This window comes from Erinaceus europaeus, chromosome 18 (assembly GCF_950295315.1).
Source record: "Erinaceus europaeus chromosome 18, mEriEur2.1, whole genome shotgun sequence".
Lineage (NCBI taxonomy): Eukaryota > Metazoa > Chordata > Mammalia > Eulipotyphla > Erinaceidae > Erinaceus > Erinaceus europaeus.
The window spans coordinates 16,754,670-16,782,314 of NC_080179.1; the positions used below are offsets into that span (position 1 = coordinate 16,754,670).

At 41.7% G+C, this 27,645-nt stretch overlaps 2 protein-coding genes across 9 annotated transcripts in view; one reads left to right on the forward strand and one right to left on the reverse strand.

Annotated features, from left to right (window-relative positions):
• Window positions 1-27,645, reverse strand: part of SCRN3 (secernin 3) — a 302,935-nt gene that overhangs the window by 102,364 nt on the left and 172,926 nt on the right. The window lies entirely within an intron of this gene.
• Window positions 1-27,645, forward strand: part of WIPF1 (WAS/WASL interacting protein family member 1) — a 151,083-nt gene that overhangs the window by 101,208 nt on the left and 22,230 nt on the right. For 4 of the 8 annotated variants that reach the window (XM_060177686.1, XM_060177681.1, XM_060177680.1 and 1 more), the window contains 2 exons: window positions 18,260-18,348; window positions 19,910-20,039. In XM_060177686.1, the coding sequence (XP_060033669.1) occupies window positions 18,298-18,348; window positions 19,910-20,039 (181 nt within the window). In that variant the 5' untranslated portion in view covers window positions 18,260-18,297. Of the gene's footprint in view, window positions 1-517; window positions 619-16,386; window positions 16,531-18,259; window positions 18,349-19,909; window positions 20,040-27,645 lie in introns of those variants that run through there. The other 4 variants (XM_060177684.1, XM_060177682.1, XM_060177685.1 and 1 more) reach the window with 4 other exon arrangements.

Consider the following 27,645-nt stretch of genomic DNA (forward strand, 5'->3'; position numbering starts at 1 on the left):
AGACCTCCAGCTAGCTGGAACTATATTTAATTTATCCTGACTTGGACACAAAATTACGTTTCAGACACCAGGCCAGCTCTTTTCACTTGCATGTGTAACTTTCTCCCTACACACTTGAATGCTCTGTAGACGAGGAAGAATGATTTACTCTAACCATTAGTGTTGTTGAGTCCTTTTGAGTAACTTTTCCCCTAATACTAAATAGTACAGTCTTTATGGAGAGTGATACTTTCAAATAGAGTTTCTCTGAATGAATCCCAGGTTCTGTGTTGGACTGTTAATTGGATGGAGGTGCCTCATCTTGTTACTTTATCAGGCAGCTTTGCTTGCTTCTCAAGTAAAACCAATCTAGTTTCTTTTTCTGCAACAAAGGAGGAAGGAACAAACAACAAATTAATCAGACAGGAAGTGAATAACCACAGAAAGACGTCTGCCTGTGACTCAGTATGTTACATTCAACAAGGGGCCAGAACTTGTACAAAATGGCTATACAAAAACGACCTCACCTTTCCCTTAGGAGATGATGCCTTTTTCAGGGATGGTTTTCTCTCAGGCTCCTATCTCGCTTGCCCTGTCTCCTGTATCCCTGAACATGCCTTCCACCAGTATCTTTTAACGGTAAGAAAACTTGCATTCAAACTAAATGTATTTTCTTTATCATTGACAAAGAGGAACTAAATGGCTTTTAATGAATTTACAAGATAAATTTAATTTTTGATAGAGAACTGACCATAGGACCTGTTGTGATGGTACCGAATACTAGTCTACCATTGTGGTGACTATGGGTGGTTCGTAACTTGAGTTTAGAGCTGAAATGTTAAGTACGATTTCAGTAGGATTTCTTTCTGACCACCAGGCTAGTTTGAAATCCACAGGATTTTTTTTTTTGGCCCCACTTTAATGGGGCATTCTTTCAGTGTATGGTGCAGTTGCTCTGTAGTGACCAGCAACAGTGAATGCTTTTGAAGTTTAAAGAGAGCCATTGGAGGCGTCTGTGGAAAGTACTGAGGAACTACATGATTGCCGTATTCTCTTCAGTGACTGCAGACATGTTAGTTGTATTCAAATCCCAAACCAAACCATTTTCTAAGCAATCTTTTAGAAAGACAGTTTGTCTTTTAGGCTTATCCTAACTCAACATCCTGAGAATACAGTGAATGACTGCTATTGCTAATCAAATTCTGTGGCATTTGTTAAAACTCTGTTGAACATGATTACAGTTTTGGTATAAAATACTGTAATTTAAAATGTTCACACTGTGTACCCAGAGACCTACAGAACAAGATTAAGAAAATGTTTGGTGTCAATTTTTTTTTCCTTCTGGGATACATATTTTTTAAAAAATCGATTTACATTCTCATTTCCATGTAGGGAATTTTTTTTTTAATTTTGAAAAATTGAGAGAGTAGGCCAGGTATATAGTTCCGACTATCAGAGAATCAGCTTCCATGTCCAGTGCTCCGGAAGCCCGAAGTTTGATTCCTGGCACACACTTCTATAGGAGTTGAGTGGTGCTCTGCTCCTTTCTCTCTCTCTCCCCCTCATTTCTCGTAATAAGTAGATAAATGTTAGAAAAGAAATTTGAATTAAGAAGGCACATACATGATGATGGCTCTAACTTGAGAATGAGAGTGTTTTGCAGACACTGATCTTGGTGAGGTGGAAAGTTGTGACCATGTGCCATGTGACTGTAGACCATTAACCTCCCAAGAAAAAAAAGAACATGAACAACATTAGCCAGTACGGACGGGTTCTTGTAAATAATTCCATGGTTTAGTGTTTACAGTCAAAAATGGAAAAGTGGTAAAAAAAAAAAAAAAAAAAAAAGGAAAGGTGTAACCGCTTGGTAGGGGAAGAGAGGCAAAACGCAGGAGAAAGAGTAAGGCAGGAGAAAGAGTAAGGCAGGAGAAAGAGTAAGGCAGGAGAAAGAGTAAGACAGGAGGGTGGGGCTAGATGGCATAAAGGTTATGCAAAGAGACTTATTCCTAAAGCTTCAAAATCCCAGGTTCAATCCCCTACACCACCATTAGCCGAAGCAGAGCAGTGCTCTGTTTAAAAAAAAAAAAAAAAAAGAGTAAGGTAGGATAGTGGGAAAGGGAGGTGAGAATGGCCAGAGAATGAAGGTGTCTTTGTGTGGCTATCTTTAACTGTTCACTTAGACAGTGGGTTTTAAACACTGTGTGTTAGGTTCATAATGCTGTTTCTGAACCAGAACATCATCTAGTCAAAACTTGTACTTAGAATCTAAAGAGGTTAAATGATCCATCAAAAATCACAATCAAGTTTTCAAATGCTCTTTGAAAAGTTCACTTGTGGGTTAATTGTTCACAGCTCTTCACTTACTCTAATGTCTAAAGCTTTATGGATTATACGTACTCTGGGTGAACTCAATATTCAAAGAACTCTTTATGGTGAAACTTACTGCCTGGAGCCTAGCAACAAATTCACTGATGAAATCTAATTCTAGATCTGGCCAATGACTGGAACTTTCCCCAACCTCTTACATATTAAAATGTAAAAGGAAGTGAACTGCCTAATTTCTGGACCTTTCAAATGTTATGCCCTTTTGAGGCTCCCTTAGCGCGAATACACCATTTACTTTAGAAGTCTATGACTTTTTGATTTTGATATGTTCCTCTTCTAAGGTTTTGCTGATTTTGAGTTTTCCAAATTGTCACATAGTTACTTCTTATAAGGAAACATATTTGCTCTGGACTAACATAAATACCTTTATCTGTGTTTTGTGACCCTTACGCCTGAAGATTAAAACTGAAAGAAAAAATGATCAACTAGGAAATATATTAATTAGTAAGCTTTTAGAAAGAAAAACTAAATGCACTTGATGCACGCAACTCCTCATGACTCACTTGTAGTAAGAGGTTTGCATGAGTGTACACATGTGGGTTAAGGTTTAAATCAGCTCCTGGCTTGTTTGTTTGTTTTTGTTTCTCTGGCTGTATAGGGGAAAGACAATACCACTTTTGAGCACTTATGAAATGTAAGGCTCTTTGTTTTAGTTTATTTCTTGCCTTTTAAAAGGTGGCTAGTATTTGGAAGCAGGTGGTGGCTCACCTCATTGAGCACACACATTACCATATGCAAAGACTGGGGTTCAAGACCTGGGTCCCCATCTGCAGGGGGAAGGCACTATAAGCGCTGAAGCAGGTCTACAGGTATCTCTGTCTCTCACCCTCTTTTTCACCCCTCCCCATCTCAATTGCTTACTATCCTAGCAACTAAAGTAAATAAAGAAAAACTTTTTTTAAATGACTAATGTTTATTTTTTTATATTTTTAAAAATTTTAAATACGTCTTAAAATTATTTATTATTGGATAAAGAGAGAGAAATTGAGAGGGACAGGGCAGATAGGTAAAGAGACAGAGAGACACCTGCAGCCCTCCTTCACCACTCATGAAGCTTTCCCCCTGCAGGTGGAGACCAGGGGATTGAACCCGGGTCCTTGCACACCATAGTATATGCACTTTCTTACCCAGGTGCTCCACCACCCGGCTCCAGTGTTTAGTTTTTAAAAATCATTTCCTAAGTGTGCTGTAGATGCAAGAAGTGCGGTACTCTTGCTGTCCTGGGAATCTGAATTATACAAGTGCTTAATTTGAAATGACACAGTAACAGTAAATATCTTTGAAGCAAAGAATCTTACTATGATATTTTCCTTTCTAGGTCTTATGACCATTTTAAATGTAAGTTTGATGACATTTCTCCTTATGTTGCCCAGCTACACTTTCAGTGAAAAAGTGTATAAAATTTAGCAAGTATGTAGGCATAAGTGTCAAGTATATTCTTGTATGTGAGCGTGTGTGTGAATGTGAGTGTGCGTGTGTATGAGAGTGTGTGTGTGTGTGTGTGTGTGAGTGAGTGTGTGTGAGTGAGTGTGTGTGTGTGTGTGTGTGTGAGTGAGTGTGTGTGTGTGTGTACATGTGCCCAGTGAACAATGGGCAGATCTTAATCCACTCAGGAACCTAAATGTGTTACTGAGGATTTAGGAAAGCTTTAGTTTTGAGATTTGAGAGTATTTGAAAGAGATGGGAAGGACCTCCAGGGGTGCAGTCAGTTAGCGCGTGGTACTTATGTGAAAGAGATGGGAAGGGGCCAGGTGGTGGCGCATCTGGTTGAGTGCACATGGTACAGTGCACAAGGACCCAGGTTCGAGCCCCGAATCCCCACCTGCAGGGGACTTTGCAAGTGGTGAAGCAGGGCTGCAGGTGTCTCTCTCCCTCTCTATCACCTCCTCCCCTCTTGATTTCTGCCTGTCTCTATCCAGTAAGTAAAATAAAGGTAATAAAAAAATGTTACTAAGAAAGCAGAAAAGAAAGAGATGGGAAGTAGTTGGTGGACAGGTACCACTTTTTAATTATGCAAATCACTTTTTAAAAAATAGTTTCCTTTCCCTTTCCTGCCATTAAAGATATGTAAGCCATCCGGTTCATTCAGTTTATTACTTACTTATTTATTTATTTACATTACTAGGGTTATACTGGGACTTGGTACCTACACAATCCCACCATACCGAGTGGCCTTTTATTTTTTTTTCCAGTTGTTTCTTTCTGCTTTGGTAGAGAGTGAGAGAAAGAGAGAGGAGAGAAACAGAGAGAGACACCTGCAGCACTGCTCCACCACTCTTGAAGCTTTACCCCTACAGGTAAGAACCCAGTAGTTGAACCCTGTACTTGAACCCAGGTGCTCAGGCCTAGTAACGTATGCATTCCTTCCAAGTGCATCACCACATTACCCTGGTTTCCACACTTTTAAGAGGATTTAGATGTCTATGAATTTCCATTAATTCTTAAATATGTATTTACTTATGAAGGAGGAGGGGGTTAATGAGAACACCAGGGTATCACAATGACAAAGGCAAGGCTGGTGGTTGAACTCAGGACCTCATACACTCAAGTCCAGCACTGTGTCCACTGCATCACCTCCCAAGTTATTATATTTGCATTAATTTTTAATTAAATATTATAGTAGATTTTAAAAATAATTGACTTCCTACAAGAATAATTGCAACCTACAAGATACTTTGCTTAAGCTATAATCCTCAGTGATGGCCAGCCCAGAAAAGAGCATGTAAATTTAAGAAATGAAGAGATTCTTTAAGCAGTAAGCTGGTCTTCCAAGATGGACCCAGAGGGAGATGAACAATGAGAACTAGGTGAGGCCATTTCTCTCAAGAAGGAAACTTGGTTTCTCTGCTCTGCTCTTTCCTACTTCTTGGGCTGAACAAGCCTTTTCTGGTTTTACTGTTTGATTTATTGCTTCATCGTCTGCGGCCTTCTGAGCTTGGGTCCAAGAAGCAATAACAGAAAGAAAAAGAAAAAAAAAGAAAAAGAAAAAATCTTTCTGCAAAGGTATTAAAAGTTTCTAAAATGGCCAAAGGTCTTGCTGGGGACAGTGGGGGTGGGGTGGGGTGGGGTGCTGTGACTGGTAACAACTGCAGCTGTGAAAGATTGTGTTAGAGAGGCAGGATGGCTGTGGTTTACTGTGAGCATTTTACAGGAAGTTGAAGAACAAAGGCAACTTCGACTTAATTAGTTGTAATGATTTTCAGACCTTCAATACATTCTAGTAAGTTTGCATTATGAAGGAGTCTCTCTAAAGAATCAGGTGTAATTATAAGTGGGAATCCCTGATCTACAAGTTTTTTAAAGTTCAGGCTTTGGGCAGCGATTGAAGTTGGCTAGGTGATTTTATTTTTATGGTGTAACTTGGAGTAGATTAACTACCTTTATAATGAGTGTCTTTGCAGTAATTTTTATGATTGTCATAACTCAATATGAATCCAAGAGCTTTTTCTTATAAAAAATTTTGAGAAGTATGCATTATAAATTCCCTCAGTTAATATTTATTGGCCAAATGTTGTGGAGTGTGTACGTGTATGGAAAGAGTTCTATATACTTATAAATAAAACTAGAAGGAAATACATCAAAATGTTGACAAGAATTGTCTCTGCTTAGTATTAGCCCCTGGTCCTTTTTCACCTAGAATTTAATTATCATCAAATTCTTCCTTCAGTGGTTAAATACAACTGTTGTATTTTATTTTCATCTTGGTGCATTTTTATTTTGTTTTTTTTTTAATATATTACATTTGGAGGTTAGATAAAAAGTCTTAAGCTAAGATCGTGCAAGAAATGCCCACAATAACAATGAATGAAGAACATCATATTCAAAGTAAAATATAATTAAAGTAAATAAAAAGCAGACCAGAAAAAAAAGGAAGTAAAAAAAAACTTTGGATCTATGGGGGCTGAGTGGTGGTGCACCTGATTGAGCGCACATGTTACAATGAGCAAGGACCCAGGTTCGAGCCCCTGGTCCCCACCTGCAAGGGGAAAGCTTTGCAAGTGGTGAAGCAGGGCTGCAGGTGTCTGTCTGTCTCTCTCCATCTCTATCACCCCCTTCCCTCTTGATTTCTGGCTGTCTCTATCAAATAAATAAATAAAGATAAAAAAAAAACAAGTTGGATCTGTCCAGTGGGTATGATTTCTATGCTACCACACCTCCCCGCTACTACTATACACAAAGAGCATATAAAATACTACTCGACTGAGTCAGTAATTTAAAAAAATACATTTCTCTTCGTTTATTTTATGTATAATAGTATCGAAGGATGACTGTTGTTATGTAGCAAAAAGCTTATGTTTTTGTACAATCCAAAATGGTGAAAAAATAATAACTGGGCAAAATTTACTTCTTACTTTCTCTAGCCTTGTGTTTTCTAGGTCACCCCACCCCCAGGGTTAGGCAGCCTTCTGATGCTTAGAATAATGATTTCATAGAAGAACATTGGAAATTTCTTCCCCTTTTTGTCATTCTGTTGTATGGACCTCATGCAGAATGATGTAAGATGCATTTTGAAGTCGGAGTTAAGCAGCTTGATTCAGTAACTCAGTAAGTCCGTTCTGTTGATTCTGATGAGGTGGGTCATTTGACATTCAGAGATAATTCTGTTTTCGTAGATGAGCACATTGGGAAAGAAACCATGAGGCTCGTGGGGCATGTCCCAACTGAACTGTGGGCTTTTGGAGAACCTCGTCTGTCAATCCTCGGCCCGACTGCGTCTGCTGAAGGCTGGGGAGTGGGCGAAGCAGAGGCAGGGCCAAATGGTGGCATACCCAGTTGAGCACACACATTACCATGAACAAGGAGCAAGGTTCAAGCCTCCTGCCCTCACCTGCAAGGTGGGGGTGTGGTGGGGGGGGTGGGGGGAAGCAGCTTCATGAGAGTGGAGCAGTGCTGCAAGCCTCCCCCCCCCTCTCTTTCTCCCTCCCTCCCTCCCTCCCTCCCTCTTTGTTTCTCTCTCCATCAAGGAATAAAAGAAAAAGCGTCACCAGAATTGGTGGAGTCCCAGCAATAACCCTGGTGGGGAAAACAAAATTAGTAAGTGGCTTTGGGCTACAAGAAATCCTGGCTGCTCTAGGGGCCGTGTGCAAGGCTCTCTGCCTGCTGTTGACTTAATATCATTGTAGTAAAAACAATGAGGAAGTTTCAGACTTGGCAGAACTCTTTTCCGCATAAATTTTAAAGACATCTTCAGTGAAACTAATCCAATTACAAAGAAGACTAAGGCAAGCATAAACCTATGGGACTACATCAAATTAAAAAGCTTCTGCATACCCATATTGGGAGACAGAATAGTGGTTATGCAAAAGACTTTCATGCCTGAGGCTCTGAGGTCCCAGGTTCAATCCCCAAACACCACCATAAACCAGAATTAAGCAAAAAGCTTCTGCACAGCTAAAGAAACCACTACCCAAACCAAGAGACCCCTCACAGAATGGGAGAAGATCTTTACATGCCATACATCAGACAAGAGACTAATAACCAAAATATATAAAGACCTTGCCAAACTCAACAACAAGAAAACAAATAACCCCACCCAAAAATGGGGAGAGGACATGGACAGAGTATTCACCACAGACGAGATCCAAAAGTCCGAGAAACACATGAAAAAAAATGCTCCAAGTCTTTGATTGTCAGAGAAATGCAAATAAAGACAACAGTGATATACCACGTCACTCCTGTGAGAATGTCATACATCAGAAAAGGTAGCAGCAACAAATGCTGGAGAGGTTGTGGGGTCAAAGGAACCCTCCTGCACTGCAGGTGGGAATGTCAGTTGGTCCAACCTCTGTGGAGAACAGTCTGGAGAACTCTCAGAAGGCTAGAAATGGACCTACCCTATGATCCTACAATTCCTCTTCTGGAGATATATCCTAAGGAATCCAACATATCCATCCAAAAAGATCTGTGTACATATATGTTCTTAGCAGCACAATTTGTAATAGCCAAAACCTGGAAGCAACCCAGGTGTCCAACAACAGATGAGTGGCTGAGCAAATTGTGGTCTATATACACAACAGAATACTACTCAGCTATCAAAAATGGTGACTTCACCATTTTCAGCCCATCTTGGATGGAGCTTGAAGAAATCATGTTAAGAGAAATAAGTCAGAAACAGAAGGATAAGTATGGGATGATCTCACTCTCAGGCAGAAGTTGAAAAACAAGATCAGAAGAGAAAACACAAGTAGAACCTGAACTGGAATTGGCATATTGCACCAAAGTAAAAGACGCTGGGGTGGGTGGGTGGGAGAATACAGGTCCAAAAAGGATGACAGAGGACCTAGTGGGGGTTGTATTGTTATTTAGAAAACTGGGAAATGTTATGCATGTACAAACTATTGTATTTACTGTCGAATGTAAAACATTAATTCCCCAATAAAGAAATTTCAAAAGTTAAAAAAATAATAACATTTATCGGGAACTGGTTGGAGGTGCACTTGGTTAAGCACACATGTTAGACTGCACAAGGATCTGGGTTCGACCTTCCAGTCCCCAGCTTCAGGGGGAAAGCTTTGCAAGTGGTGAAGCAGTACTGCAGGTGTCTCTCTTGTCTCTCTCCCTCTCTTTACTATTTTTTCAGTCATGTTCCCCTGTGGAGATTTTTTTTTTTTAGCCTCCAATAAAAAATTCTGGTCACACCATGCTAGGGATGCAGTCCAACAGTCTTGCCATTGCCTCTTGAAATAAAGGGCTTCAAATACAGTCATGGTCTGAGAGACTGACAGTTAATTCGAATTTCAGTATGATTTGGGAGGCACACAATTCAACCCATAACACTGTGTGAGAAAGCAAAAGCCTTGTCTGGATCCCTAGTTTTCTTCGTGCCCCAATAAAGTCAACATAAAGGGCAGAAGGGGTAGATAGCATAATGGTTATGCAAAGAGACTCATGCCTGAGACTCCAAAGTCCCAGGTTCAATCCTCCACACCGCCAAAAGCTAGAGCTGAGCAATGCTCTGGTTAAAAAAAAAAGAGTTGACGCACAAGTGAACATTCTAGAAACATTTGTTTTTTCCTTATGATGAAATGTATTTAAACATCAAAAGTATTATTTTTTAAAAATATATTTTTTATTTATTGGATAGAGAAAGAGACATTGAGAGGGAATGGGGACATAGGAAGAGGGTAAGAGAGACACCTGCAGTCTTTCTTTACTGCTTGTGAAGTTTTCCCTTGCAGGTGGGGAGTAGGGGCTTGAACCCAGGTTCTTACTCATTGTAACACATGCACTCTACTTAATGTGTCACCTCCTGGCTCTGTGAAATCGTTCTTAAGTGAGTTCTTTTTTATTTTATGTAAATATTTAATTTGTTTATTTTAATGAGAGAAATACAGAGAGGAAAAGAGAGACCAGAGCACTAATCAGCTTTGACTGATGGTGGTGCAGGTGATTGAACTGGGGACCTCAAAGCCTCAGGCATGAAAGCCTTTTGCATAACCATTATGCTATCTCCCCCGCTCAAATGAGTTCTTTTTTAAGTATTTTATTTTTATTTATTTATTGGATATAGACAGAGAATGAGCTGGAAAGGGAGAAAGATGGAAAAAGAGATATCAGCAACATTGCTGCACAGCTCATGAAACCTGCCCCCTGCAGGTGTGTGCGAGGGGTTTGAACCCAGGTCCTTGCACACAGTAACAGCTGCACTCAACTGAGTGTGCCACTGTCCGGCCACTTAAATGATTTCTTGAAAGTGTGTATAAGTCCCCAAGCCTCCAGTTCCAGGAGCTGACCTAGGATAGAGCATTCTGAAGCAGCACACAACCGATCTTCACACAAAAGATGACAATCCACACTTTAGGGACACCTCCTTGCTCTAGTGTCCCTCCGGGTCATTGCCATGATTTCCTGCTGTGCTTCCATCTCCCGCAGGGAAAAAAAAATGAAGAGCAAGGCTACACCCTTAGGCTCCCTGGTCCCTGCTTTGTAGGCTCTGCCCATAGGAACTCTGGGCAAAGCTGGTCTCTCTCCTTCCTGATATTGGGGCGGCAGCACTCAAGACACAGCAAGACTTATCACCACCCAGCAGGAAAACACACTCGAGCAATTCCCAGGCCACACGCCGTATCATTTCATTGTCCCCACAATGTCCCATAGGACAAATAGGAAAGGAGCCTCTGAGAGGTTGGGTGCTACTTCTGAGCTACTAGGTGGCACAGCAAAGATGCAAAGTCAATTCTGACCCAGATCTCTTGTTCTCACACGGCCTCTCCTCTTTTTCATGCCACTGACTATATTTAAATGCATAAAGCAAAATACAGAGGGTTGCAAAGGACATTAATTAGTAGCACTGAAATAGATACAACAAAATCCAGCAATGGTCTATATTTGGCTATTATTTCAAAAGACATCTGCAACTATGGTACTATGGTGTGAAAGTATCCTGGGGAGACTATAGGGGGAACTGGCTTATGGCCTGCACTCATAGTTGAAGGAAATGATAAATGTTATTCTTTTCATTTTTAAGTGTGCGTGTGTGTGTGTGTGAGAAAGAGAGAGAGAGAGAGAGAGAGAGAGAGAGCGAGAGAGAGAGAGTAAGAACCAGAGTATTACTCTGCCACATGCAATGCTGTGAATCAAGCCAAGACCTCGTTATTATAAGCCCAGCAGTCTATAGCCTCTATGCTACGTCAGGCCATAGAAATGCTAAGGTTTTCTTTTTATTGTTGTAGTTATTATTGTTGTTGTTATTGATGTCGTTGTTGCTGGACAGGACAGAGAGAAATGGAGAGAGGAGGGGAAGACAAGAGCAGGGAGAGAAAGATAGACACCTGCAGACCTGCTTCACTGCTTGTGAAGTGACCCCTCCTGTAGGTGGGGAGCTGGGGGCTCGAAACGGTATCCTTACACCCGTCTTTGCACTTTGCGCCATGTGCGCTTAACCTACTGTGTTACCACCTGACTCCCAGAAATGCTAAGTTTAAGTGGAGCTTAAGGGAAATAACTATGTACCTTTTCCCCACCCAAGTTAATAAGTCCATGTATTACTTTACATCATTTTAAAATCATTTTTCTGGAGGTTAATGGTTTACAGTACAGTTGTTGACACAAGGGTAAAATTTCTCATCTCACCATGGTAGGTGTCTGCAAAACGCTCTCACCCCCAACTTAGACCCTCTCCCACCATCATGTATGAGGTATGTACATCATCATGTACTCCAAAGCCCCACCACCAATCTCTTTCTTATTCCTCCTCTCCCAGAGTCTTTTGCTTTGGTGCTTTCTCAGTGATTTGTAAGATCAGTTTTTAAGAGATTCTTATTGCATTATAATAATATACGTTTCAGTTATGCATCATTGAAAGTCAGCTTGTATAACCCTATGAATTCCTTTTTAAAACCATTTTATTGGAGGGAGAGTTAATAATCCCATGAATTCTATCCACAGATGCTGCAGGTAAAAGAATCCAGATTAGGAAAGCCTGGCTCAAGGCTCTCTACTCTGCTGTCAGGGCCTTTCAAGAAGGTCTAGTTCTAACTCTGAACTCTACTGTGGGTTATTAACGCCATGAGAGAAGGGACACCCTCTCTCCCAAGACTTTTGGTTCTACTTCTCTGGGGAAGTCAGGCACTGCCAGAAAGGCATTTCCCAGTACTTAATATTAACAAAGTTTCTTGACCTAGGACTAATTATTTGCCCCAAACTCAGGGTTATTTATTTATTTATTTTATTTTTTAGAATGACACTGATTTTTTTTTTCCAAAGGCTAGTATATGACTCCTTGGTGTGATACCTGGTTCTTTCATCCTACAAACATTTAGTGAGGGGGTTGGGTGGTGGCATACCTTGTTAAATGCATGTGTCACAGTGCATAAGGACCCAGGTTCGAGCCCCTGGCCCCCACCTGTAGGTGGAAAGTTTTGCGAGTGGTAGAGCAGGACTGCAGATGTCTCTCTTTCTCTCTCCCTCTCTATCTCCTTCTACCCTCTAGATTTCTGCCTATCTCTATCCAATAAATAAAAATAATAAAAATTTAAAAATACATAAAATTTAAAAAAAATTAATGGGAACCCTACTTTGTCACTATACTCAGAATACCTAGTGGAATTTACAGTCTAGAGAGAAGCTAGCAAGAAGTGCCCTTGGGTTAAGAGAATCCTTGTCAAATAAAATTTTTAAAAAGATATCAAGTTGTGGGGCCAAGCAGTGGCGCACCTGACCTGGTTCAGCGCACATATTACAGTACGCAAGGACCCAGGTTCAAGACCCTCATCTCCACTTGCAGGGGGAAAGCTTCAAAAGAGGTAAAGCAGGTTGCAGGTGTCTCTCTGTCTCTCTCCCTGTATACCTCATCCTTGCCTCTCAGTTTCTCTCTATCTCTATCCAGTAATTTATAAATAAATGTATAATTTTTAAAAACTTTAATGAAAAAAGAGAGAATCCTTGTCTAAAGCAGTCTATTATTGGAAAAAAAAAAATCCCTGTAAAAGCTTGCTGATAAGTTGAGCAGGGAGTGAAGTGCAATCCATTGGAAGAGCAGGGATAGAAAGGACTTGAGTTGAATTGTGGGTTTTTTAGTAAGTGACTTAATTGCTCTCTAGCTCAAAGTTCTCCTCTGAAGAGTCTGCGGACTCATGTTAGCTTGCAATGTCAGAAGAGCAAAGATGATTTAAGTAAAATGCTTTGGACCCAACTGATTGTAATGAACAGGAATGCTTTAGCCGTGAAACTTTTAAGTTTTAATTTTCTTTCTCACTTTCTTTTTTTTTCTTCTTTCCTTTCCTTTCTCCTTTCCTTTCCTCCCTTCTTTCTTGCTTTCTTGAAGTCAGAACACTCTTTTGTCCTATGTGATTCCAGGGATCAAAACTGACACTTCAAACATTAAAAAAAAAAAATGTGTTTTCCTGCTGAGCCACCTACATAACCACTTAGACATCTTAATTCTTGTGTGTGACAAGTCTGGTCATTTCCTTCTAACTTTTCCATCCCATTTCTGTTCACAGAAAGCAAGCCATCTAACAAATATTTTCCTAGAAAGTAGTTTGGGAGTATACTTTTCTATATCAACTAGTAATAGTTTAATTAAATTAATATTTGCAACTATTAAAAATCAATTCGTGTAGCTATGAGGACATTGAGAATAAAAGAAAATTCTGCTGTTTGAAATTCAGTGTATGTGTCCCATAGAAACAATGCGCACAGGCCTAAGATTCTAGCTCTAAAAGGCTACTTGTAGAATTTTAATGTATGTGAGTCCACTAAGAATTTCTTTAAGTGTTAAAACAGAGGGACTGGAAAATAGCTCAGGCATCAGAGTGCACCTGTTACCATGCAAAGAGCCTTTGTTTGAGCCCCCGGCTACCACGAGAACACCATGCAAAGTGGTGTCTCTCCTTTCTTTGTCTCTCTCCCTCTGTCTCTTAACCTCTGTCTGGAGAACAAAATTAACTGGGAGCTATAGAATCATAGACATATAGAGCACTATAGAACCCTAGGTGACAAAAAAGGGGAGGGGGAAGTCAAAACAGGGCTGGCAAAGTGGCTTAGTGGTAGAGGGCATGCCTTCCCAACTTGAGGCCCCGGGTTCGATCCCTAGCATCACTTGGAAGCATCCAAGGATAAAAATGAGTAGGACATGGGAAGGAGACTTTTGTGTCTCCTCCTTTCTCTCTGTCAATATATAGATAGAGAGAAATCATATATCATATATATTAAATATTTACTACATATATATTATATGTGATATATTATAATGTTACATATATGTGATAAAATTGGGCCAAGGAGGGGGTCTGGCAGTATTCAGCAGGTTAAGGGAACATGGCTCAAAGCACAAGGACCGGCGTAAGGATCCTAGTTCAAGCCCCCGGCTTCCCACCTGCAAGTTGATTCACAAGCAGTGAAGTGGGCTTGCAGATGTCTTATCTTTTTCTCTCCCTCTCTGTCCTCTCGTCCTCTCTTGATTTCTTTCTGTCCTATCCAACAGCAACGACAACAATAACAATAATAAAAACAACAACAACGATAAACAACAAGGCAACAAAAGGAAAAAATAGCCTCCAGGAGCAGTGGATTTGAGTGCAGGCACCTAGCCCCAGCAATAACCCTGGAGGCAAAACATAAAATAAAATATTTTTTTTTTAAAAAAATTGGGCCAAGGAAGCATCTCTCTACACTGGATCACAGTAAGTCCCCGGGTTTGTTCCCCCAGCACCAGATTAAAAAAATCCAGTGTGCCACAGACTTTCATGCCTGTACCTTAGAAGTTCCAGACTCAGTCCCTGCACCACCATAAGCCAGAGCTGAGCAGTGCTCTGGTTTTTGTTTGGGTTTTTTTATTTAATTTTTATTTATAAAAAGGAAACACTGACAAAGACCATAGGCTAAGAGGGGTACAACTCCACACAATTCCCACCACCAGAACTCCATATCCCCTCCCCTGATAGCTTTCCTATTCTCTATCCCTCTGGGAGTATGGACCCAAGGTCATTGTGGGATGCAGAAGGTGGAAGGTCTGGCTTCTATAATTGCTTCCCCGCTGAACATGGGCGTTGACAGGTCGATCCATAATCCCAGCCTGCCTGTCTTTTTCCCTAGTGGGGCAGGGCTCTGGGGAAGCGGAGCTCCAGGACACATTGGTGGGGTCATCTGCCCAGGGAAGTCCAGTTTGCATCATGTTAGCATCTGGAACCTGGTGGCTGAAAAGAGAGTTAACATATAGAGCCAAACAAATTGTTGACTAATCATGAACCTAAAAGCGGGAATAGGTCAAATGAAGAGTTGGGGGGAGGTCTCAGTTTTGTAGATAGTAGTCCTATTTTAGTTATATTCCAGAGCCCATGACTATGGGGCCGGGTGGTGGCGCACTTGGTTGAGAGCACATGTTGCAAAGAGCCCATGACTACACTAGGTTTTTGTTTATTTGTTTGTTTTTCTGAGCCTGACATCTATCTGATGTGCTGGTAGATCCAAGTTATTGTCTGGGCAGATGATGTCATGGCTGCATAAAGGACCAGAAAGCTGCATCAGGGAAGAGAGTAGCTCCCTAATACGGGAAAGGGGTATAAATATTGTTGGTGGTAAACCCCATCGATTTGATTTGGTCTGGGACCCATATTCAGCATAGGAGCCTATGTGACCTCTGCATCCCTGTAGATCTGAGCTCACATTCTGTGGTCATGTGTAGGAACGTTTCAAGCTGCCCCAATTTCAGGGCCCATCTTCCTCAGGTGTAGCACAGAGTATGTTGTCCTTCAGAGGATGTTCCTTCAGAGGATGGAACATTCTCTACCATTGTTGATCCTTGTTGGAGGCAAGGTCCTATGGGGGCCCACAAAGGGGTCTGTTGTGTTGTTCCTGATAGAAATGACCGACCGGTAACAATGGTTTTATTTTATTTTTTAAATATTTATTTATTTATTCCTTTTTGCTGTCCCTAGTTGTTTTATTGTTGTAGCCATTGTTAGATAGGACAGAGAAAACTGGAGAGAAGAGGGAAAGACAGAAAGGGGGAGAGAAAGATAGACCCCTGCAGACCTGCTTCACCGCTTGTGAAGGGACTCCCCAGCAGGTGGGGAGCCAGGGGCTCGAACCGGGATCCTTATACCGGTCCCTGCGCTTTGCGCCATATGCGCTTAACCTGCTGCGCTACCTCCTGATTCCCAACAATGGTTTTAAAAACAATTCAGATGAAGCAGAATAAAACAAAGTCATCGTAGGGAGAAGGGTCTAGATTTGATGTTTCTGACAGCTCCTGGAAATTGCTGCCTATGCTGCTGCTAATCACACTTGAAATAGCAAGAACTGGGTGGGAGATGCTGTGGCTCCTTGCAGGGGAGAACTTGCATTGTCTCCTGCTGAGACACGGGAGTTCTGATGAGACACAGGAGTGAAACTTTGAGACTTGCAGGAAAGAAGAGCCAGGTGGTCACTGTTGTCATGGGTGGGCACTTCCTAGCCGTTGCCATAATTACTTTGGCCCCTGACATCCACTGATCTGCTCCATTCACTGCTACTGCCCAGTGGATTACTTGCTCTGCTACCCAGCCACAGAGTCTGACCTCCCTTCTGTTCCATTAAAAGGGCAAAACTGGGAGTCGGACGGTGGCGCAGCGGGTTAAGCGCACGTGGCACGAAGCACAAGGACCAGCTTAAGGATCCCGGTTTGAGCCCCCGGGTCCCCACCTGCAGGGAGGTTGCTTCATAGGTGGTGAAGCAGGTCTGCAGGTGTCTTTCTCCCTCTCTGCCTTCCCCTCCTCTCTCTATTTCTCTCTGTCCTATCCAATAACAATGGCAGCAATAACAACAACAATAATGACGACGATGATAAACAGCAAGGGCAACAAAAGGGAAAAAAATAAAAAGGCAAAAATAGGGATTCGGTTGGTAGCTCAGTAGGTTAAGCGCACGTGGCGCGAAGCACAAGGACTGTCGTAAGGATATCAGTTCGAGTCCCTGGCTCCCCACCTGCAGGGGAGTCACTTCACAGGCGGTGAAGCAGGTCTGCAGGTGTCTATCTTTGTCTCCCCCTCTCTGTCTTGCCCTCCTCTCTCCATTTCTCTGTCCTAACAACGACGACATCAGTAACAACAACAATAATAAGTACAACAACAATTTTTAAAAAAGAGCAAAATTCATGTGGCTTAGGAGGTGCGTTAGTAGTAGCAGGCAGGACTTCCATGCATGAGCCCTCAAGTATAGTCCCTGATACCACATGTGCCTGAGTGATATTCTCTCTCTCTCTCTGCCTATCTATCTATCTATCTATCTATCTCCCCCTTCCCTCTCAATGTCTGGCTGTCCCTATCCATAAAGAAATAAATACAATTTTAAAAAGGAAAAGAAAATCATTTCAGGTAAAACTACCTTCCTTCCTTCTGCACCCCCGATCTAATTTAAGTCCATACTCCTAAAGGGGGGAAGTATTAGGGGAAGATGACTGGAGGGCTCTGAACCCCAGTTCATTCAGGTCCCTGAGAGAGAAGAGAAAAAGAAAGGACACTCAGAAGCAGCCACAGGTGTAAGCGCGACTTAGAAAGGAAAAGAAGTTAGGACCAGGGAGCCGGGTGGTGGCGCACCCAGTTAAGCGCACATATTACCAAGCACAAGGATCTCAGTTCCAGCCCCGGCTCCCCACCTGCAGGGGGTCCACTTCATGATGCGGTGAAGCAGGTCTGCAGGTGTCTATGTTTCTCTCCCTCTCTCTACCTCCCTGTCCTCTCTCAGATTATGTTTCAGATTAGGGTTACTTTTGGAAAAAACTGAAACTGCTTTTAGTTTAGGTATTAAGTCCTAATACCTAATACTTAATACCTAACGTATTAAGTCCCCACCACCACCACCACCACCACCTCAGAATGAATGGCTTCATCACAGACCTGTTTTTAAAACTGTGTTTCCATATCCATCTCCTCCTCTGGAGGACTGTGAGGACTTTGGAAGCAAGAACTGAAATAGATCATACACTCTGCTCCTCCTGTGCTTACCCAGTGTTAGAAATTTCCTGAGACATGAAAACCAGCAACTGTTGAGTGGATTGAGGTGGGAGAGAAGAAAGGATGTTGTCATGAAAATGAGTGAGGAAGAGAAAACACTTGGGCTTCAGATTCTGCTAGGAAACATTTCAAGAAGTGCTGTGATTATGTCTTCTGGTTCACTCAACTGGCGGTGGTCCAGAATGCACCATCCCCTCTCTCCACCTGAAGGCTGGGGAGTGGAGTTGCCTGGCTTGCCATGTGCAGTTTTTTCCTAGTCACTTCTGAGCACTGTGGCTCGGAAGCATCCTCTGCTCCGGCCCTTCCTCCTGAATATTGTTAGCATCCACAATTGCTAGAGTCCATTTTTATCTTATGTGAATAAACGCCATTTTGATGTTTGGCAGGGGTGGAGGATTAGGAATAGAGTGTTACTAAGAAGTTTAACATATGGCCATGCCTTGTCTCTTTTGTTTTTACAGACTTATCAGCAAGACTGTTGAAAGTATAACTGTCCAAGATGCCTGTCCCACCACCCCCAGCACCCCCACCTCCACCAACATTTGCTCTGGTAAGTGTTCCTCACCAGCTGTTATCTGTGCATAGAGCAGCCGAGTGAAGCGGCACCAGGACTTCTGTATTTGTCATAACTGTGCGTATCCTAATCTTCCACCCCTGCCAGACATCCTTCTGTAAATTATCTTTATTTATTGGATAGAGACAGCCAGATATCAAGAGAGAAGATAATGATAGAGAGGGAGAGAGACAGAGAGACACCTGCAGCTCTGCTTCACCACTCATAAAGCTTTCCCCCTACTGGTGAGGGCTGAGGGCTCGAACCTGGGTCCTTGTGCATTGTAACACGTGTATTCAACAAGGTGCACCGCCACCCAGCCCCGAAATGTCATTAATTTATATAAAACATTTTTAATATATAATGACCTAGAAATAATCTACAGTCGTACCAAATAGGTATGTTTTACTTCTGGATACCAAGGGAGACCTTATATTTAAAAACACCTTTTAAAAGGATCTTATATTTAAAAACCTTAAAGATCTTATATTTTAAAAGGCCTTATATTTAAAAACATACCCAACCATTTTAAAATGTCCCCTTTGTGCAGACTGCAAATCTATATGGATTAAACCCAGGGATTGACTATCTGAAACACCTTAGACCAAAAGACAGTAAGATAACTTCTTGGTGTAATGGACATGTTCTTTATCTTGCTGTGGCCATGGTCATATGACTGTTTATGTAAAAACTGATCGAACTATACACTGAAAGGGTGATTTTTATTGTGTGTAAGTTACACCTTGAATCTGCTTAAAGAAAAAGTATCTGACACTATAGACAGAAGGAATTTGTTTTCCGACACACTGTTGGGTTTTTAAAAAAATATATTGCTAGGGAGTCAGGCGGTAGCTCAGCGGGTTAACACACATGGTGCAAAGCGCAAGGACCAGTATAAGGGTCCCGGTTTAAGTCCCCAGCTCCCCGCCTGCAGGGGGGGTGGTTCACAGGTGGTGAAGCAGGTCTGCAGGTGTCTGTCTTTCTCTCCCCCTCTTTGTCTTCCCCTCCTCTCTCCATTTCTCTTTGTCCTATCCAACAACAAAGACATCAGTAACAACAACAATAGTAACAACAACAACAATTTTTAAAAGGGCAACAAAAGGGAAAACAAATAAATATAAAAAATATTGCTAAGCCTTTTTGCTAGAGATGATTCTCTCCTTGAAGAAGGTTTACTCCAAAAAAGAGAAGTGCTTCATTGCACATTCTGGAAAATGGAGCCACCTGGTACCCCACAGGAGACCTTCAGGTTTAAAATTACCTTTTCATTTCTTAGCTGTCCAACCCAAGACTTGGCTCCAGGCAGACTGTGACCTGAGTTTTCAGAGACTTTTATCAAGGACTGACTCTTCCTATATTAAAAATGAGTGTAGTTTACATCTGCTCGAGAGTGCCTGGGTCTTAAAAAGAAAAACACTGCGCCTAAAACTTGTGGAGAATTTACCACCTATCACCAAGCTTCCCATACTGAATCTGTCCCAACCTGAATATTGTAGTCATGCATTATTTTAACTCAAGAGGCAATACAAATCTGACTGTCTTTTTTTTTTCCCCTCAGGCCAATACAGAAAAACCTTCCTTGAATAAGTCAGAGCAGGCTGGGAGAAATGCCCTTCTCTCTGACATCAGCAAAGGAAAGAAACTAAAGAAGACAGTTACCAATGATAGAAGTGCACCAATATTGGACAGTAAGTAAAGAAAAAAAAAGTCTTTTGTTATTGTTGTTGTTGAGATCAATGGTTAATGGCCTAACAATCAGTCCTACCCATCTCACAAAAAAAAAAAAAAAGTGTTTTGCTCACAACAGCTGCAAAGCTACCAGAGTAAGAGACTGTAGCACTCAGTGTGGGCCACAGCTCCCCCTTTAACACTGCGGGCAGCCACTATAATAGTGCTTTGTCCCACACACACACAGCAGTAATTCTCTGAATTATTGACAACACTTTCTGGAAATTAACCCCTGGCTCCTTGCACTCCAGAGAAAGCAGCGGCATGAAATACAAAAAGAACTGTAGCCTTAGAATCAAAGGACTGGGGGCGGAGTCCTGACACATCCACATACTAATCCCCGCCCAACCTTAGCGTTTCACTTGCCATATGAAGACGCTCAGACCTGTCTACAATCCCCACAGATTTGTTATGAGTCTTCAAATGAGACAGTGTTTCTGGGTGGTTTCCTGGAATCTATAGCTCCAGTGTAAGTTGTGGCTATTAGGAGATTGGCGAGAGGAAATGAGATCATTGCTTTGCTATCTACCCACTATAAGTCTGAGATATTTTCTGGACTAAGTCAGGGTATACAGACATAAACAAGTACCCACAGCACTGGGCTACTTATTTAAATTTACATCAGAGTAAAAAAAATTGCCCAAGACTACAATCTACTGGTAGTTAATAATCAGACCTGGAGATGGCTTCCCGACATTTCTAGACCTTTCCACTGCTGGTCAGATGTCCTCAGAATTCATTCTAGATTCCTTTTGGACTCAACTGGAAATAGACCAACCCCCAAGTCACCACAGTGAGTTTTGTAAACTGTATATGGATGGAAAAGAAAAAAAAATGTTTTTGTCATCTCCAGAACTTCACTATTCTGGACCAACTTTTCACACAGAAAGAGCTAAACAGAGAGGTAGAGTGGGGCAGGGAACCTTCTAGACACCAAGTTGCAGATGTTATCATGAGTCCATCCTGACCACCGCTGTGTCCTGGAACCTCGTCTTTCCAAAGCTCTGCCCCACTAGGGAAAGACAGAAACAGGCTGGGGGTATGGATCCATCTGTCAATGCCCATGTCCAGTGGAGAAACAATTACAGAAGCCAGAACTCCTACTTTCAGCACCCTGAAAACTATTTTGATCCATACTCACAGTGGGGAAGAAGTGCTAAGAGAAAGAAGGCTCTGAACTCCCCCTGTAGGTGGGGGCCGGGGATGCGAACCCAGGTCCTTGCGCATTGTAATAATGTGCACTCAACCAGGTGCGCCACCACCTGGCACAGACATGTAATTTTGTAAATCAATATTAAATCACTAATAAAAATTTTAACTAGATAAGTAAATAAATATTTAAAAGAGAAAAAAGGGGGGCAGGGATGGAGTGGTGGTGGTTGGATGGGAGGGAAAAAATCACAGCACCAAGGCTCCCTTCAACATAGCGTTCCGTGTAATGGGGACAGGCTGGAAGCTGGGCAGCACATAGGACGGCACGCCATGCTGACCAAGTGAGCTGTGTTTTTCTGGCCTGGCAAGTCAAATCTGAACCAAAAAGATTAGAAATTCTTAGCAGGAATTTCTGAGAAAAGTGCCTAATGCATAGAGAAGGGAGAAAGATCAGAGTTAGGCAAAAAGCCTTGATAAGAGAGGGGAATGGAGCAGAAAGCCAAGACAAAGGCCTTTGAATGTTGCTGTTATTAAGCAAGAAACAACCTCAAAAAGGAACTGTGGAATAGTTGACTCTTGACCTGACACAGTCTTACTCTTAGGTCAAAAGGCCCGCAAAACTGATGTGGTTATTGTATAATCCCTTAGTGTTCCTGGTCAATGTCGCAAGACTCTTCGGTGAAAACCCAGCACAGTCACTTCTTTTTTTTTTAACTTCTTTATTGGGGGATTAATATTTTACATTCGACAGTAAATACAATAGCTTGTACGTGCATAACATTTCTCAGTTTTCCACATAACAATACAATCCCCACTAGGTCCTCTGTCATCCTTTTCCAAGACCTGTACTCTCCCCCCACCCACCCCAGAGTCTTTTACTTTGGTGCAATACACCAACTCCAGTTCAGGTTCTACTTGTGTTTTCTCTTCTGATCTTGTTTTTCAACTTCTGCCCGAGAGTGAGATCATCCCATATTCATCCTTTCGTTTCTGACTTACTTCACTTAACATGATTTCTTCAAGCTCCATCCAAGATGGGCTGAAAATGGTGAAGTCACCATTTTTAATAGCTGAGTAGTATTCCATCGTGTATATATACCACAACTTGCTCAGGCACTCATCTGTTGTTGGACACTTGGGTTGCTTCCAGGTTTTGGCTATTACGAATTGCAGCACAGTCATTTCTATTTGGAGAACCTTCGTTCATGACACACCATATGGAGCCAGAGGAGCTCTAAAACCTATTGACCACTAGGATAGTTTAGTGACTCTCTTGATTAGAGAGGGAGAGTAGGGCTCAGCAGGGTTGGATCTGAATTGCCCACTGATGCTAACGGAGACTAGACAATTTGGGGCCTATGACTGAATCCATTAGTAGAAATTCATGTTCTTCAAAGCCCACTTCTCTTTCCATTAAGTGGAAACAAAGGTTACTGGCCCCCCCTTCCTACTGCTCAGTAATGTTGAATTCTGTAATGCCACCCTGTCCATATCATTGTTGCCCATGCATTGAGACACCTATGCAGGCAGTCTTTACTTAGTGACCAATTTCTGTTCATGAAACCTATTGATAAATAGATCTGTCAGTAAATGACTAGCTGCCCCTTATCTTACGCACTGATGAAGTCATCTGCCCAGGGAAGTCAGGTTGGTGTCACAGTAGCATCTGCAACTTGGTGGCTGAAAAGCATTAAGATATAGAGCAGAACAAATTGTTTAGTAATCGGGAACCTAAAGGTAAGACTATAGCAGATGAGATTTGGGGTCTTCATGTTGGAAAAAGCTCGGAAGTCTATTTTAGTTATATTTCAAGTGACCCGTGACGTTACTAATTTTTGTTTGAGCCCAGCAGCTAGCATGCAGGTGGACTGAAAGTATTGCCTAGGAATATGGTGTCAGAGTTAGAAATAGGACTAGAAATCTGGATCAGGGCAGAGAGTAGCTCTCAAATATGGAAAAAGTATATAAATACCATTAACTGTAAACCCCATTGATCTGACCTGGGACCCATGTCTATCCATACTTAGCACATGAGTCTGTGCAACCTCTGCATCCCCACCTGTCTGAACTCACATGCCATGGTCATAGCTAGGAACATTCTAGGCTGCACTCATTTCAGGACCAGTCTTCCTGCAGTGGCAGAGTATGTTGACCCAGCCTCCCTTCAGAGAGTGGGGCAGTTTTTCCACTGTTGTTCTACATTGAGAGCAAAGTCCTGTAGAGGCCCACAAGAGGACTTATGATGTTGTTCCTGATGGAGATGACTAGTGATGGTGAAGAGAGGGATCTGTTAGAGGTCTAGGCCCATCATATCTGCATTGGAATCCAAGGATCCCCTGTCTAGGGCCCCGGATGATGGGGTGACTTGGTAGTAACCAAAAGGACCATCATTAAAGTGTATGGATCTCTTGCCCTCAGCCAGCTTTTAAGAAGATAATAATCTTGATTCTCATGCAGATATGAAACAGGTTTGTCAGAGATTTTACTGAGCTTGCTAAATAATAAAGGAACCAGTATTATATTATCAGTCCAGTGGTCTGGGAGGTGGTGTAGTGGATAAAGCATTGGAATCTCAAGCATGAGTTCCCAAGTTCGATACCTGGCAGTACACGTACCAGAGATGTCTGGTTCTTTCTCTCTGTCCTCCTATCTTTCTCATGAATAAATAAATAAAATATTAAAACAAAAACACTCATATATTTCAGTCCAAAGGAGCATTAAAAGAACTACATTATATGTAGGCAAATAAGTATTAAAATGTAATTACAGACTAGTGTAAAACACATCAATAATTAATCAAATTTCACTGAACACCTAACTTTTATTTCTATAGATAAATACCATTTGCGTTTTTGTCATTTATTTACGACTTATGATATTAAAAAAATGAAATCCATCTAAAAGGGGATTAGATAATATATGTTTTAAGTTATAATAGATTCATGGTCTAAATGCAATGCAATGCTTTAAACAAACTTATGCTTTCAAAGATTATTTAGTAACATGGAAAATGCTAACGAAGTGTTAAGTTTTCTTAAAAAACAGGCTAAAATTTGCTTTAAAAATTCAATCTTAATTTTTTAAAAGGTACAAATATAATGAAGAAAAAAGACACCCAAACATTGATTTAATCAAAGCATTAAATTTAGGGCATGTTTTATTTTTTTTATATTTACTAATTTTTATCTTCTCACTTTTTAAAATGCTTCATTTTAAAATTTTTATTTATAAAATGGAAATATTGACAAGACTATAGGATAAGAGGGATACATTTCCACACAGTGCCCTCCCTCATAGCTCCATATCCAATTCCCTCCCTTAACAGCTTCCCTATTCTTCATCCCTCTGGGAGTATGGACCCAGGATCATTGTGGGGTGCAGAAGGTGGAAGGTCTGGCTTTTGTAATTGCTTTTCCGCTGAACATGGGCATTTGCAGGTCAGTCCATACTCCCAGCCTGTCTCTCTTTCCCTAGTGGGGCAGGGATCTAAGGAGGCGGTGCTCCAAGACACATGGCGGGATTGTCTGCCCAGGGAAGTCAGGTGGGCATCATGGTAGCATCTGGAACCTGGTGGCTGAAAGAGTTAACATATGGGAGTCGGGCAGTAGTGTGACCGGTTAAGTGCACATGGCACAAAGCACAAGGACCTGTGCAAGAAACAATGTAAGGATCCCGGTTGAGCCCCCGGCTTCCCACCTGCAGGGAAGTCGCTTCACAAGCAGTGAAGCAGGTCTGCAGGTGTCTCTCTTTCTCTCCCCCTCTCTGTCTTCCCCTCCTCTCTCCATTTCTTTGTCCTATCCAACAACGACGACATCAATAACAACAATAATTACAACAACAATAAAAACAACAAGGGCAACAAAAAGAGAAAATAAATAAATAAATATTTTAAAATTTTATTTAAAAAAGAGTAAACATATAAAGCAGAACAAATTGTTGACTAACCATGAGCCTAAAGGCAAGAATATTGCAGATGAAGACTTGGGATCTGTTTTGAAAAAAGCTAGTAGGTCTATTTTAGGTATATTTCAAGGGGCCTATGACTTTACTAGTTTTTACCTGCGCCTGACATCTAAGATGCAGGTGAACCCAGGTTATTTCCTGGAGAGATGGTGTCATAGTTGGAAAAGGGACCAGAAAGCTGGATCAGGGAAGAGAGTAGCTCCCAAATATGGGGAAAGTATATACATATTATTAACTGTAAACCGCATCGATTTGATCTGGGGCCCATATTCATCACAGGAACCTGTGTAACCTCTGCATCCCTGTAGGTCTGAGCTCTCATCCCATGGTCACAGCTAGGAACATTCCAGGCTGCACTAATTTCAGGATCCATCTTCCTCAGGAAGTAGGCAGAGTATTTTGTCCTACCTTCCTTAGGAGAATAGAACATTCCCTACCATTATTAATCCACATTGAGGGCAAGGTCCTATAGGGTCCCACAAAGGGGTCCATTATGTTGTTCATGATGGAGGTGACCAGTGACAGTGGAGAGAGGGATCTGTTAGAGCTCTAGGCCCATCATGTCTGTGTGGGAATCCCCGACTAGGGCTCCAGGTGATGGGGGGGCCTGGTAGTGACCAAAGAGTCATCATGAAAGTATGTCTGTCTCTTGCCCTTACTCAGTTTTTTGTGGTCCTTACTTTGTCTGACAAGATTAACTTTGGAGTGACTAATGAATGTGTAGTAGGAGGTAGGTGAGGAGGGTATCTAGGTCTAAGTAGAAACTCTGTCTTTTTAGGTCTTTTTACTTGATTACTTCATTTATTGACTCGCTGCAAATTATTGTGTACTTTTGCTTTAAAGTATATATATATTTGCCCTAATTTATGGTTACATGTACATATGCCCTATCTCCTGGGCCCTGGCCTATATCTAGGTTTTGAGGTTTTGTTAAGAAGTGTACCGCCCAATATGAAATTAAGGAGTCCTATGAGCTAGGAAATGTCTCATCAGAGTAATGAAGCTGAAGGGTTGATATTACACGCCTGATGTCTTTGGACATTGATTAGGTTTGGATCAGCGGATGCAGTGTCAGTTGGTATGACCTGAAAGAAGCATGCAGGAAAGTGAACCCTGTCCTAGAGGTTCCAGGACTGGGAGATGTATGGGCTTTATAGAGAAAGGAGAAGATTCCTGCTTAGGATTTAAGAAGGCAATAGATAGTCATTACTATAACCAAATTATTTGGCAATTGGGTTAACTTTGAAAATCCCATGGTTAGGATTTGCTGTGTCGTGTAAGACCTCACCATAATTTATGTCCTTTTATGCTATTTATATAGAGCTGTAGAGCTGTATTTTATAAAGGAACACCACCAGTTGCTCCCCCTGTTCTAAGATTTTAGGAGATTTAATATTTCAAAGAACAAGTTATTATTAGAAATGTATTAACAATCTGAGCCCACTGTTAAAATTCAATCTGATTACTAATTTGAAGTCTTGAGTGCTTAGACTGAAGGAACATATACTCAGCCTATGGTCTTTGCATCAAAAATTTGAGACATTCAATACATTTTCCCCCTCTCATATTAATTAAATATTTATTTATTTAAGACTGTAAATTAATAGGAGTGTATATTAACACCATTCCCACCACCAAATGTCTGTGTCCCTCCCTCCCCCCCCCCCAAGTGAAGCTGAACATCTACCCTCACCCCCCACGCAGAGATTTTTACTTTGGTGCTATACTCCAAAATCTTCGGGGTTTTTTTTTTTTTCTAAATGAGCGAGATTGGCTTATGGCAGTGCTGGGGGTTGAACCTGGGACCTCAGAACCACAGGTATGAGTGCTATTTTTCATAACCTTATGCTGTCTTCCCAGCCCTCTTCTCACTTTTTACTGCATTTCTTCTACCCTTGGCACTGGGGTACAAAATAGATATTTACTCTTATGGTAATTCCCAAAGGGGAAGTCATAGGGACAAGCAAGTCCTGGGGAAATGGCTTGACTTGCTTACCTGCGGCCCCTTGTTCAGCCCCCGCACTGCATGTGTGCCTGGCTTCTCTCTCTCCCTTTCACTGTCTCTTCTCTCTCAGTCACCATCTCTCTCTCCCTTTCACTGTCTCTTCTCTCTCAGTCACCATCTCTCTCTCCCTCTCCTTTTCTCTTCTTTCTTAAGAAAGAAAGAAAGAAATCTCTTATATAAGAGAACCATTCCCCATTCTTCCACAACTGAGCCTATGATAGATAGCTCATGAGTGAGAAGAAGAAGCTCTCTTTACCTGAGTAGGGATGGGGAAAGCCTTATGATCTTGCCTTTTGCCAAAGCCCCAGTTGCCCAGCATAGGGTCAGGGTCAGCCAGGTCCTTGCTTTATTGTTATTGTGTAGTTGCTGGACTGGGGAGGAGCTCTAGTGGCCCCTCTTCCTTCCTTCCTTCCTTCCTTCCTTCCTTCCTTCCTTCCTTCCTTCCT